This window comes from Mus caroli, unplaced genomic scaffold (assembly GCF_978045245.1).
Source record: "Mus caroli unplaced genomic scaffold, Mus_caroli_1 scaffold_20, whole genome shotgun sequence".
Lineage (NCBI taxonomy): Eukaryota > Metazoa > Chordata > Mammalia > Rodentia > Muridae > Mus > Mus caroli.
The window spans coordinates 20,217,501-20,232,359 of NW_028227275.1; the positions used below are offsets into that span (position 1 = coordinate 20,217,501).

Genomic DNA, 14,859 nt, shown 5'->3' on the forward strand with positions numbered 1-14,859 from the left:
TGACATCCTAGGTGTGAGCCAGAGAAGCACCCCAGGTCTTGCACTCCAAAGGTGTTGTCTCCCAACCCACGTGCTGGTGCCCAAGAGACTGAGGTGTGAGGACAGAAAGAGGACAAATATCCTTGATGGAACCAGACTCAGGCCACAGAGGCGATCCAGCATAAGGAGGGGCTTTCATGGTTTCTCTAAAAGGCCATTCAGGACCATCAAAGGATGCACACCACCCCTAAGGACACAGGAGTACTCCCTAGGCCTGGTACACTGTGGCTGGGTCCCCAGGAACATGCCACCAGTCCTTGGTAGAGATAGGGGGTCCTTGCAGCTCCTTCTGTGTGGCCTCTTTATTGTGGTACCACTTGATGTCCAACCGCCCATACCCACATCAGGGAGACTGCTCCTTCCCTTCCTCCTCTCCCACGGATCCTGGCTGTGATAAACAAAAATCCCAATCCTTCCTGTCTTCTCCCACCCCTATCTTCCTTGTACCTCCTTTTTGTTTTATTATTTTATCTTTTGAGGGAGGATATCATACTGTAGTTCAGGCTGGCCTGTACCTCACTGGGACTCGTGAATATTCTTACACCTCAGCTTCTGAATGCTGGGATTACAGATGTGAGCCATTGTGCCAGGCCCCACCTCTTCTTAGGTACTTTTCCTAGGTTTTCCTTGAAGGGTTGACATCAGGAGAACTGAGTTCCAGACAAACCACCCTGATAGGCAGCCTCAGTCCTTACCCAAAGCCTCAGTTTCCCCTTGTAGAACAGAAAGAAGGAAGTGTGTTGCATTGTGAAGTTCCAAGGAAACGATGGCTTGGAGATAGATGCTTTGTAAGCCATTTTGGGCTCCACGTGAGACGTGGGATTACTGTTCTTCCCTTTCGTGGCATGCAGAAGGAGTGAAAATCTTAACGCCCGGTTTCCTCCGACCATCGAGGCCACAGTAGGATGCCCCAGATCGCAGTATCTGGCTCATGTGTCTTTGCCAGAAGGAGGGAACTGGAAGCATAACCACAAAGCCTGTGGCAGAGCTGGGGTGAGCCAGAGAACCTTGTGCCTTCATGCCAGTTGGCAACAGCCTTTGCCTGGGGCCCAGCTGGCCCATAACACTGGCCAGGGTGCCAGCTGGCCTCAGCACTGATCCCCTAGTGCCAGATGGCAGCCCCTCTTCGAGCCAATTGGCTAGGCAGCAGGCAGAGCCTTACACTTCTGCTGATTTCAAGAAAGGATGGTGGCATTCAAGGCTTGGCTGGTCCAAGGGGCGTGACAACCATCTTGCATCCCTACACACTATCATTCCAGTGCAGAGGGACCATAGGGGATGCTGGGGGAGGGGAGGCTTTCTTCAAAGCCCTGGGGTGTGCTCTAACTTCCCTTAACTCTCTGAAACTCCTTTAAGATCTTTTCCAGGTCTCATGACTGAGCCACAGAATGGCTCCTTCTTTTCTGGTGTACCTAGAGGATGGAAAGAAGCCAGAGCCGTGGCTATACCCAGCTAAGCTCTGGTTCCAGCCCATTCTACCTGCATGATCCCAGAGCTCCTTAGAAAGTGTGCCCAGCTTGGAATGATCATGAGCCAGTGGGCTTGGTACGAGTCTCACTGTGGAGGCCACGTAGCCAGCCAGACCCTAGCAAGAATGGCGCCCGCTTGCCTGCCATTTATCAGCGATGGCACAGGGCCACTGACAGCTATACAGCACACTGCCCTTGAGGCTTTTCTCCAGCTCCCTGGCTAGCCCCTTTGTCTCTGCAAGAGTGGAGTTTTTTCTGCTTTCTCTAGCTTCTCCCCCTCCATCTGGCAATATCTAGGCTGAGAAATGGTGATGCCTTCTTTCTTGCCTCTGTGCCCTGCCCACAAGCACCCCAGCTCCGGGCATCAGGGCCTCCCCTACCTTCCTCTTGGGTCTTTATTTATCTTTGTCCTTTCTCATGGAATCTTTTCTAAGTTTCCTCTGCTCTCTGGTCCATTTCTTAGACCTGCTGTGCTCCTCTCATCTGCCCGTTCCTTCTTTACTGAGCCATCCTTGCCGCCCCTCTCTTCACCTGCCTCTGCCCCTGTCCCTCTCCTCACCTCCTCTGCCCTTTTGCCCAGGCTGTCTCTCCTACCCTTCCCATCATTGTCTTTCCATCATGTCAGAGTTGTCTGAAATGCAGCCCTGCACATCGACAATATACCAGTCCTTCATGGGCATAATTTTCAATCGCCACAAAAGCCAACACTGCTCTTGTTGTTTTAAAAGTAGAGGAAGGTTCAGAGAAACCAAATAACCAGCATCCAAGTCTATATGATTGGATCGTATTGGTTGGCCCAACCTGACCCAGCTTGCCCAGAATCCTGATCTCTTTCTACTGCTCCATATTATCCTATATATTTCCCTTATTCCGAAATTTCTGAAAAATGTTTAGATGCCTAAGAAAGTGCTTTGCATACTTCAGTACAATGAGTAAATAGTTGCTTGAACACTGTTTCAACATGGTTACTACTACATTTATTAATGGCCACAGACAACTTCACCTCCCTGCCTATAGCGTCTTTTGGCACCCACTGACCAACTCATTTCAGTCATTGTTGAGCCCAAGAACACCTGACACTCATAGTTACTCTGTGTGCTCTCCACTGAGTGAAACACTGGGGTGTGGACAAGCTATCCTCTCACTGGAGAAGGGCGATCAAACTGATAAGGAGTGTGTGCTGAACAGACAAGGAAGAAGGCTAGAAGTTGGTTCGTTTGAGTTGGAAGAGGGAAGCAGAGAGGGAAAAAATAGTAGAGAGGGTGTTACATTTGTGGAGGACCAATGAGCTGAGAGTTTGAGGAGCGAGACAACCCAAGGGAACCTCTGAGAATCAGTAGGCAAGGGTCTGAGAAGCCACCCTTAAAGAGATCCTGTCCATGGTGGTAGGGTTGGCTATCTTTTCAGGTTATTCCCAACTCCTAGTCATTTTGAATTCTTTTGTTTCTTGGTGGAGTTCATTCTTTCAAGGTTTGCCCAACAGCTTCATGTTTCCTTGCCTCTACTTTCCTTGGGGCCATGGATTGGGAGTCCCCTTCCTGTCCCGCCCACTTTGCATTTTTAATTATGTTGCATGGTCTCTTCATTAGACTCCTCTGGCAGAGGCAGAGCACACCCTGTGTGCTCTCATGGACTGACATACCATAGCCTGACAAGGGAATGATTTTCCTGCTATTTCTAATAGTCATCTTAGAGATGGCCAATGCTAAGAACTTCCCTTACTTCAATGGCTTGTGAGCTAACTTCTCTTGAGGGATTCTCCAGCGACTCCTGTGTTCTGACCATGGTCAGAGCTCATAGCATCCTTCTCTTCTGTTTAATGCCCTGAGCACACTGCTAGACATCTGCTTGTCCTGAATGTCTCAGGCTACCCACCCCCAAGCCTTCTTCCTGCCTACCCAACAATTTCTCCCAGGAGTAGTGGCTACCTTGAGAGGCCAGTGTTTTCTGTGGCGCCTTATGAATTTCTATTTTAAAAAAATGCTTCACAGCCGACTTCTAGTTCTGTCTAGGATACCGGTACATCTTCATCTATAAATGCATCCTTCTATTAACATCCTTTAATGAGTGCCTCTAAGAAGTTCCATGGCATTTCCATGAAGCCCCTGGTGTGGAACCTGGTGAGATTTATAAAGCCAGTCATATATACCTTGCTTAATTCTGTTCTCCAGGCCTGGCCCTTTCTCTTCTGGATAACTAGATGCCCCTGCTTATGTGAGCAGGGTCCCACCCTTGACTGTAGCTGTGTATGGCTGTTGAGTGTTGACAAGGGAGTTTTTTAGGAGGTAACTACTAGGAGTAGTTCTTATCATAGAGGAATGTACCTAGAGCCCTAGGATATGGAAGGGAGGAAATGGCCTGTACATCTGATGGTGACAATTTAGACCTGTCACCTTCCCTCCCCGCAGAGGTGGATGAGTGCTCCTGGCCAGACCATGGTGGGTGTGAGCAGCGCTGTGTAAACACACTCGGCAGCTACATGTGTGCCTGTGACCCTGGCTACGAACTGGCTGCTGACAAGAAGACATGTGAAGGTTGGTGTTGGACCTGTTAGGTTGAAATGACAGGGGCTGGGAGACAAGTTTTAGGAGAAGTGAGGATAGAGATGGGCAGGTGGCTGGCTATGGAATAACAATGGAAACAAGTGGGGACAATCAGAAACAGAACAGATTTCAGCCACCCTTGAAACTGTGAGACAGAGGCTGCAGCTTGCCGCCTGCTGTGGGTGTGTAACATTCATATGGTTGTCATGGCAAGACCACCAGGAGCTATGATCACTCTGGCGTGACTCCATTGATAGCCTTTCCCACACGGCCTGGGTTCAGCCCACCTACCCACCTACATGAAGGCTCACACAAGCCAAGCACAGCGAGGAGCTTGACGCAGACATCTCTAACTCTCCTTTGGTCCAAGACCTGTGGAAGACCCAGACTGTGTTACTGTGTGACAGGTCAAATGTGCTGTCATCACTTAACAAAAACAAAAAACACAAAACGGTAGACATGTCCCCAGCTCGTTCCTCCAAAGCCTCAGTGGGAACTGTTTAACTAGAAAAACGGAATGAATCAGTTCAGACTGTCTAACTTCTTCCTGATTACTAGAGGACAGCAGGTCTTCCTGATGCTCGGGGGGGAAATTGCAGCCACCTGGAACCAAAAACAGATGAATCTAAAACGCTTCCCTCCATGCAGTGGCCTGTGGTGGCTTCATTACCAAGCTAAACGGCACCATCACCAGCCCTGGATGGCCGAAGGAGTATCCCACCAACAAGAACTGTGTCTGGCAGGTGGTGGCTCCCGTGCAGTACCGCATCTCGCTGCAGTTCGAAGCCTTTGAGCTGGAAGGCAATGACGTAGGTCTCAGCCCCCGTGACTGATGTGGCTGTGTTTGTGACTGTGTTGTGGCTGTGTTTGTGACTGTGTTGTGGCTTGTGTTTGTGACACTGATGTGGCTGTACTGAGATGTGACTCAGAGCTAGAACAGGCTCTTTGGGCATCAAGGTGGCCTGGGTGAAGTCGCCACCTCTGGTGGAGACCTGGGGGCGCAGACTAGGCAGAATTGGGGGTTGTGGAAAAGGGGGCAGGTTTTCACAACAGTTTCGCTGTGTGCCCTTTTCACTGAGTCCAAGGAAGATGGGGTCAAGAGTAAAGGAGCAAGAACTGGGGGCAGAGCAGTCAGGACAGATCTAAACTCCAGTGTGAGGAGCTGGGAGCTGGCTAGTGTCCAGCTGAGGGGGATAAAGGCTCTGAGGGCCAGTAGCAGACAAGGATACGATAACCAGTCTGTTCCTTTCTCTTGGAAGTGGCTATGAATAATCAAGTTAGAGAAGGATTACACGGCAGCCCACAGCCAGACTGGTGACTGGAACATCCCATGTCCGCACCTGGGGATAGTATGAACCCCTGGGGCTACATGTACTTCTCTGTGTATCCCTGGCCACAGCCCAGCTGGGACTGTCACTTTAACAACAGCAGTAGCCTAAGCCCTTTCCCACTCCATCAGTCCTTTAGGTTACCAAGAGAGATGTCCACACCAAAAATCCTGGTGCAGGAGGCTCAAGAGATGGCTGAACAGTTAAGAGGAAGCACTGCTCTTACAGAGGACCCAAGTTGAATTTTAAGCACCTCACTGGGTAGCTCACAACTGCACATAACTCTTTTGACCTCCACGGCCACCTGCACGCATACGTGCACATCCACACGCACACACACATATATAACTAAAAATAGAACACATCTGTAAACATAAAACAAACACAAGGGGGAAAAGCCAATGCACGGATGGCTCTGGAGCTAATCAAGGTTCAAAGTGAGTACTGGAGAGAAAAAACTAGATATTGGAAAGTAACTGAGCAGACATTCATCATTTAGGTCGTTCTCAAGGTGAATTCTAGGCACCTGAGGTAATGTGGACTCTCGTCCCAGCTCTACCGCTGCTGAGCCAGGTGACTTCAGACATAGGTCTTTCATCTTCTGAGCATTGGTTTGTCTGCATGAGACTAGGGTAGAGTTGGGTGGTGGCTAGAGTTTGAAGACATTTCCTCCCATGCTGTCTCCTCTTTGGCCGCCTCCTAACAGCAGGGTCCTACTGCTGAAGTCAATGCCTTACGGTTGCCCACAAGATTGAGTAGAGAAGCAAGCAGGGAATCCTGTCTTATGCTGCCAGGCAGTGGGACCTCACAGAGCCTCATCTGGAAAGCCAAAGTCCCTGTCACCCTCTGGCACTCACCAGCATAGTGACAATGCAGAGGACTGGAGCTCCATTTGCCCACAGGGAAGGGTGTGGTTTTTGGGTGGAGGAGGCATATCTCACAGAATTATAAAATACAATGGATCCTATGAAAATCAGCAGGAGGATTTAGGGAGGGAGGAGGGGGAGGAGAGAACTGTACTGAGCTGTGGCCACTGGTTTGTATTCTAACAGCTCTGGATGGAGTCTTAGCTGTCACCGTGAAATACAAGGGTGAAGCTACAATCCAAAAGTCAGAGGATACCACAACTATGGTGGCAAGAGGGCACAAAGAGGGTGGGGGGAGGTGACATCAGTGCTCCTGAGATACACAGATGGAGTAACTGAGGGGCAGCATACTGCCCTGGTCCCTGTTCCTTCACAGGTCTGTAAGTATGACTTCGTAGAGGTGCGCAGTGGCCTGTCCCCAGATGCCAAGCTTCACGGCAAATTCTGTGGCTCCGAGACCCCAGAGGTCATCACATCGCAGAGCAACAACATGCGAGTGGAATTCAAGTCTGACAACACTGTCTCCAAGCGAGGCTTCAGGGCTCACTTCTTCTCAGGCAGGTGGGGCGGGCCTGCAGAGGCCCGTAAGGCTCCTGGACCCTGGGTTCCTGCAGCCTCCTCTCCTCCTTTTCCAACTTCCTCTCCATCCTGCATCCTGATAGCGGCCTTTATACCGTAGCCCAGTTCATCTGCTGGGGATTACCCCAACAGGTTGTCATACATCAAGTGCAGCTTAAAACAAAGAATTTTACCCTAAGTTCTATGAGCCAGGAATCAGAATTCAAGGACACCACAAAGTACACTGTAGGGCCTGTTGGTCACATCCCACGGACGTCTGAACTGTTGGGTGATGTGTTTGGATGTCTGACTTAGTGCTCAGCATTGAAGCAGGTCTATTATTTGTTGGTTTTACAGGTACTCAGTTCCGTCTCTGACTTTTGAGTCAGGCAGTCTCTCTCTGAGCAAGCTCTGTTTTGTGTTATGGGCATAACACTGACCTGAGCTCAGAGGCCACCTGGATAGCACCCAGCACTGCATAAACTTCTTCCTGGTTGGGAAGACTAGAAAGACAACGTCCTGTTAAGACCCAGCTTAGGTCCGGCTTGCTTAACAAGGGCTGGTATTTGAAGGAGAGGGGGCCTAAGGCAGAGAAAAAGCTCCCTGCCCGATGCGTGTTGTCCAGGCCAGACCTGAAGGGTTGGGGTGCAACTAGTATGACTAGGAAGAAAATAACGAAGGTCTGGATAAGAGGGGACGTCATGAACTTGGATTGGGCGGTCTCAGTGTTCACAAAGACTGAGTGAGATAAGACCAGACTGGCAGGAGCCATGCCTGTCTGGGGAGGTGACTGGTGGGCCAGGTCAGGCAGCCTTGGATATAGTGAACTATGAATAGTGGCTGAAGCTTGAGGTCCAGTGGACCAGGACGGAAAGCCCTTTGTAGGTCCTGAGCAAGGAGGCCTACAAATGCCGTGTGGTCAAACCACACCAGGCAGGATGGAGCTGAGAGGGTTGGGAATCTCCTCAGAGGAAGAGGTGCAAGGCCCTGATGAGGAGTACAGTTCCATGTTGGCACACAGAACTCAGCGGCAGAGAAGCTATATGTGAGGGTAGTAATGACACATGGATGTTAGCAAGAGGACCTAGGAAAGAGGGAGGAAGAGGAAGAAGAGGAAGAAGGAGAGGAGGAGAAAAAGGAGGAAGAGAAAGAGGAGGAAAAAGAGGAGGAGAGGGAGGAAGAGGAGGGAGAAGGAGGAAGGCAGAGAAAGAGGAGGAGGAAAAAGAGGAGGAGGGAGGAGGAAGGAGGAGAAAGATGAGAAGGAAGAAGAGGAGGAGAAAGAGGAGGAGAGGGAGGAGGAAGGGGAGGAGGAAGGGGAGGAGGAGGAGGAAGAAAAGGAGGAGAGGCCTGTACTGGGCTGTGACAGTCAATTTGCACCTAAGAGCTCTGGTTGAGGTCTTGGTTGTCCCCATGAAATGCAAGGATGAAGCTACAGTGTGAACTGTCCTAGGACACCACAACTAGAGTGGCAAGAGAGTACTGAGTACTCTCAAGGTGACACCAATAGCGCCCAAGGCACATATAGGGTGGGATAAAAGCAGGGAGAGGATGGAGTGGAGACAGAACCTCATTTGCTGCAGAAGGCAGGGGGCCATGGAAAAGTCCACACAGCCAGAGCCTCGGGAATCACAGGATGAGAGCCAACATTGGAGGTCACATGTGATTGTAATTATAGCAGCTGACACTTCCTGGGGCGGTGGGGCGGTGGGGGGGGGGGGGGGGCTAGACACTCTCCCAAGGGCTTTCCCAATTCCCATTCATTTCCCCCTCCAGCATCCTGAGGAGGCCTGAGACAGCTGAGGCACAGCCTCAATCACTGCCCTGCCCTTACCTCTCCACACACAGAGGACAGTGTGTCCCAGACCTTTAGGTCATAATCTGCCTCTTGCTGAGTGACAAGGCATGTGAGCTGCCTCAGCCTGTTTCTTTGCATGTAAACTGAGGTACAGGTATGCTTTCCTAAGCTTGAGTAGGAATTACTTAGATGACAATATCATTTAAGATGTCAGGGACCCGTTCTGTGGTAACTATTCAGTTGTTGGGCATTTTTGTTATTACTGCTGTTGCTGTTCATGTGAGCGAGCCTGCACTCCAGGGAGCAACTTGGTTTGGGTGGGAAGCAAGACAAGAATATATGTTCCATACATGAAAGTGCTTTAGCAGCACAGAGAGCCCCCAAGAGACCAATGGATGCCCCAAACATCCCAAACAAAGATGCTCCCTCTGTGAGTGATACCCCTTTAAGGGACTGTGATCTCCTTGGATCACTGTGTGGCTCCTTGGAGGAAGCCACTTTTGAGCAGGGTCTGAGCCACAAGGGACAGCAGCAAAGCTGGCAGCTCTTCTCAGGAGAGTCCATTGATCCCGGCAGACAAAGACGAGTGTGCCAAAGACAATGGCGGCTGCCAGCAGGAGTGTGTCAACACGTTCGGGAGTTACCTGTGCAGATGCAGGAACGGGTACCGACTGCATGAGAACGGACACGACTGCAAAGAGGGTGAGTGAGTGCTGTGGGGTGGGTGTCGTCTGTGGCTGCACCCCTTCCTTAGGTGTGTGAGTGGGTGAGGGAGGCTTGGGTGGGGATCAACGTGGGGAGCCACAATCTGCAGGACACCATGAGATCTCTGTCTGAATCTTCAGACCACTCTGGTGGCCCTCCTGGGGGATACCCGTTCTCTTCAGGAGGCCAACACGAGTGTCCACTGCAGACTCGTTAATCCAGTAGGGTTCAGAATTAATTGATCTAAACCATGGCTCTGCCATCCCCTCGCTGTGCAACCTTCAGCTAGTTACTTAAATACACTGAGCTACGGTTTGCTCTTCTGTGACAAGCAAGGTAAACATGCCTTTTACAGGTGGCACTGGCCTTCACGTATGAACCTGGAACCCTTTTCACACCATAAGTTGTAGAACCAGTGCTCTCACTGAATTCCACCTGACCCCAGGGCACTAAGTTGGCCACATCCCCAATGCCAGCCTCCATGTAAACAGTCATAGTAACTGAAATGTCTCTCCTCCTGAGCCTGTTCAAGCAAAGTCAACACCAGGTCACACCAGATACAGGCTGGCTCCCCATACACTGGCTATTAACCTGAGACTCACCTGTGATGCCACCTCCAGCTGAATGACCCCTCTGTGTACCCCCCTCTGACCTCCAGCTGGCTGTGCCTACAAGATCAGCAGTGCAGAGGGGACCCTGATGAGTCCTAACTGGCCAGACAAATACCCCAGCCGGAAGGAATGTACCTGGAACATTTCATCAACCGCAGGCCACAGGGTGAAAATTGTGAGTCCTCTCCTTAGTTTGTTAAGAGCACAAGCCTTGGCATTAAGCGGATATGGGTTCAAGTCCCTGCTCCATGATCAGCATGGAGCGTGTGCAGGTCTCAGTTTTCCTGCTGGGAAATGGAGAGATACTGTGAATCTTGAGGTGGGTGCTCTGAGCAGAAGAAGGGAGCGGAGCGTGCTCAGAGCTCTGTAGCAGCCCTGCTCACAGCGGCACTGTGGGAGGTGGCGGCTGCCACGCAGGGCTGCAGGGCTGTGTGTGTGGTTCAGTTGCATCCAGGGCTATTCTCTTACGGAACATTTTACTCTTGAAGAAGAAGACAAAAACAAGACTTAATTTACACAGAACGTTGAGAGGTCACAAGTCCTCAGGTGCCTGTTCCCACTCTAGATATTTGTGAATCTTTTCAGAAGTTTCCCTCACAAGGGAAAGCACATAGCTTTTTTAAATTCTTAATCAAATCAGTCGCATAGAATAAATACAATTGCTCATACTCCTCTGCAATTTACATTTTTATCAGTTAACAATAGAACCAGCACACTAATTCCTCCTTCAGTTAAAAGCAAACAAACAAACAATTGCCTTGCAAATCATGTAAAGTCTCACCCACATATCTGATATGTGGTCTCACACAGCACATGTCATTATTTACAAAAAAACAACAAAACAAAACACCTCATACACACACACACACACGCACACACACATGCAGGGGCATACTCACATACACAGGAATACTCATAGACATACACACCAACACACAGACACACACACACAGAAGCATACCCACAGACATATATACACACAAACATACACAGAAACACTCACACACACATAGACAAACATGCACACTCACATACACAGGAACAATTGCAGACACACACAGATGCACATGCCTGCTCACAGACACATGCACACACACACAGATGCACATGCCTGCTCACAGACACATGCACCCACACACAGATGCACACTCACAGACACATACACAGAGAGACACACACAGAGACACATCAGACGCACATCTCAGACTGTTGAGATGAGCAAGATGGACCTTATGAATGACAGACTGAAAACACAGGGAGGAGGGAAGGGAACAGAGGAAAACAGAGTGATAAAAGATGATAACATAGATGATACTGTCAGGGTGTTTCCTGCTGTGTGAGGATAAATTGACGGGTTCCCAAGGCATCATGGGTACAGAATAGGCCCCAAGCCATGGGGCATGCCCCTTGGGCTCCTCCTGTGATGCATGCTGCCAAGGTAGAAACTGCTTTCTTCTGCCCTGGGTCCCTTAGAACAGTGTAGAATCTGGATGAGGGTTTTAAGAGTGCCTTTGACTTTGAAAGGCCAGCTTTGCTCTAGACTGCCATCTGCTGGAAAGATGCTCTGTTGCTCTGCAATGCCCTTTCCTGACAGACATGAACAGTCTTCCTTGGGGGTGGAACCTCAAAACTGCTAGGTGGGAAGCCTCCATCTGAGATGCCTGCATACAAGAATTATTTTTTTTTAAAAAGACACTTCCCTTGAAAATCGTTGGTGAGCATGCAGACGGAACTCTGCCTGCCCTTTGTTCCTATAGAATGATGTCCTGCACACAACCAGCGTCCCCCTTCCCATCCCATCCCCATCCACCCTTCACCTAACACCCCCCTGCGCACCAGGACATCACAGGCAAGCTGTCAGCCAGTCAGGCATCTACCAAGCACCCAGCAAGCTGTATAGGGCTGGAAACTGTTCAGTTCCCCGGGCCGACAACCGGCGACAGTCTCTGATGGAAAGATGGGAAGAAAGGAGGCAATGGAATCTGGTTATGGTTAACAGCGTGACCTGGAGAAAGTCAGCTCTGGGTCATGTTCAATTCTTACTCCAGCTGAACAGACTTAAGCAAGCCAATTAGCGTCTTTGTGACTCGGTTTCTCCTTCTGCTCACTTGGGATAATAATAGATTTTCATAACCTCATTAGAATTTAAGTGAGAAAACTTTCATCATTTACTGGGATGGGAAAAACTCCCAACACATGTCAGCCACTTTGATGGCAGAACAGCGTGGTCCTGCTCAAAGTCCCTGGGATTTCAAGTGTACGGCAGTGGGCACAGGCTAACAGCAACATCTCTGAAGCCACAGGTCCTGGGTTGCATACCTTCTCTGCCAGGGAGGACGCTGGCCATGCCAGCTGATGTCTTCTTTAGGGGTTGTGCCCGGGACAGGGTTGCAAGGACTGGATGAGGGGACATTTGTAATGCCTGTAACACAGCTGCCAGCTTGGGTGAGTACTCAGTACTAGCTGGCTCCTAGCATTAGAGGAAGGGTGGGAAAAAGTAAAGCTGGGCAGCTGGCTCTGGGACTGGATGTCATACCATCACGGCAATGGTGGGCGCCCCTAGGAAGCTGGTAGACAGACCCCTCCAGGCTCTGAAGGCCCTTCCCCTCCCTCTCCCCTCCCTTCTCAGTGCCAGGTCCTTGCCTCACTTCCTGCTCTCTCCTCCCCAGACGTTCAGTGAGTTCGAGGTTGAGCAGCACCAGGAATGTGCCTATGACCACTTGGAACTGTACGATGGGACAGACAGCTTGGCCCCCATCCTCGGCCGCTTCTGCGGCAGCAAGAAGCCGGATCCCGTGGTGGCAACAGGCAGCAGCCTGTTCCTCAGGTTTTACTCGGACGCCTCGGTGCAGCGGAAAGGCTTCCAGGCTGTGCACAGCACAGGTGCGGGGCTGGTGGCTTCAGGCTGAGCGCCTCGCAGGCTCAAATATCCCGGTTAAAAGAAGCGTCCTTCAGGTTGAAGGGCTGCTCTCCTTTGATATCTTTACTTGACAAAACTGGATGCGGGCAACGCTTTGTTGGTGCTGTGTGGCCGTCCTCGGCTCCCTTCCCCTCCCCCATCTTCCTCTTACACCCCCACCCCCCACCCCGCGCGCGCCGCTTCTCCCTTTTAAACTGTGTCATTTTGCTGGCCTGTGAAGTGCAAAGGTCTGAAAACTGAAATGAGCAGCCATTTTATTCTCAAAGGGCCACTTCTGGAAAAGGTTGCTTTTTCTTGTCATTCCCCCTCCCCTGGCACGCCAAAAGTAGCAGCTCTGCCAGGTCCTTTGGAAGAAAATGTGTGTGCTTCTAACTTGTCTACACTGTTCAATATAAGAAGGGCAATGGGGTAGAAGACTCCACTCTGGCACTTCAGCCTTAGCCCTGTGGAGGATGTAGCCCCCTTGATCCTGGCATTTGATTGTGGCACAGCCAGAGGCTGCCCAAGAGCCTGAGGCTTTTGTCTGTGGTGCTGAGCAGGAGGTCATGACTGTGGGACACTGCCATTCTTTTTAACAGCCCCCTTTCTCACCTCGGCTCTTTTTAATTACCCCCCTACCCCTAACTCCATCCCACTCCCTTAAATCAGAGCCAGAAAACAGGGCTCAGAGCTTACAAAATGGCAGTCCCCATGTCTAATCAGTCTATATTTCCCTGCCGGGCCAGACACCCCACACTTCATGAGACCCTCGCTAGCATCTTAAGGGTCTATGCTTCCTCCACAGGAGTTTAAGGCCACTGAGGATGGACTTCACCTTCTTGTCCCTTCAGACAGAGCAGTACATGTGCACTCTGGGTCAGAAAGATGGCGCAGTGCTTAAGAGCTCTGGCTGCTCTTGCAGAGGACCTGGGTTCGATTCCCAGCACCAGCCTGGCAGCTTACAATTGTCTATAACTCCAGTTTCAGGGAAGCCAATACCCTCTTCTGGCCTCCACGGACACTGCAAGCACACGCTACACATACATGCATGCACACAAAGCAAAGAAAGACAAATGCAGGTGCTCTGGGGAGTTAGGGCAATCTTGGGACATAGCTGCAGAATTTAATAAAGGGACTGTTTACAGCAGGACATGCAGAGTGTGGGGACACTCCAAAGGGACAGGACACGGTTTGAGAACCACAAGGCTGTAGTCACCCTAACTCAGAGGACAAATGGAAGAAAGGCCTGGGGGTACTGGGCGCAAATTGCCTAACTTCCCTCTGACCTGAGTTTTGCCAATGGTTGAATTCAGTTACAACGTGACAGGTCACTGGGTACTGGGGTGGAAGGGTGGAGGGGTGCTGGAGTAGAGGGGTAGAGGGGTGCTGGTGGTGGTACAGCAGGTAGGGAAGGAGTCATCTTGCCCTCTTGTGCTTATTGTGTGTCTCATGAGTCAAGTCAGACATGAAGTAAAGACAAAAATAAGGACTCGAGTTGAACAGGACCAGACCCACCCTGGTGACCAACTCTAGATGGGATGTTAAGAACCAAAATTGCCCACAATCCACGCCAAGAATAGCACTGGGTCCAACCCCCCAGACTCCTCCCCTCACCCCATCCTACTTCTCTGTCTTACCCCACTCCCAACCTCACAGTGTAATCCCTTTCAGTAGAGATAGATAGAGGTTTCCCTATTGTTGGGCTCAGTTGCAGTTCTGACATGCTTTTATCGCCCTCTGCTGGCAGAAGCCACAAATTACAGTATACCCTGGAGCTAGTGCAAGCCCTTTCGGCTTCCAGTCCTTCCAAGGCTTGGAGTAGTCAGATCAGCCATATCGCACACAGTCAGGCAACCCACTCCTTGGCTCCTTTTCTTGATTGGAGGGGGGAGAGAGGGCAGCAGCTAGTCTTCCTCAGCAGCATTCTTGGGGATATAAGGGCCAGTTTGGATGTTCCAGGGAACCCTGCCCTGTGCTCCACTGGCCTCTGCTTGCTCCTCATACAGTAGGATGGTGAGGTTGCCTATCCCCTCCTGCAAGGCACAC

General features: G+C 50.6%; 1 protein-coding gene across 1 annotated transcript in view; it reads left to right on the plus strand.

The window, feature by feature from the left end:
* Tll2 (tolloid like 2) overlaps window positions 1-14,859 on the plus strand; it is a 121,824-nt gene that overhangs the window by 101,672 nt on the left and 5,293 nt on the right. Inside the window, exons 14-19 of the mRNA XM_021152072.2 lie at window positions 3,917-4,042; window positions 4,700-4,860; window positions 6,622-6,802; window positions 9,175-9,300; window positions 9,962-10,089; window positions 12,584-12,797. Of these exons, the coding sequence (XP_021007731.1) occupies window positions 3,917-4,042; window positions 4,700-4,860; window positions 6,622-6,802; window positions 9,175-9,300; window positions 9,962-10,089; window positions 12,584-12,797 (936 nt within the window). The remainder of the gene's footprint in view (window positions 1-3,916; window positions 4,043-4,699; window positions 4,861-6,621; window positions 6,803-9,174; window positions 9,301-9,961; window positions 10,090-12,583; window positions 12,798-14,859) is intronic.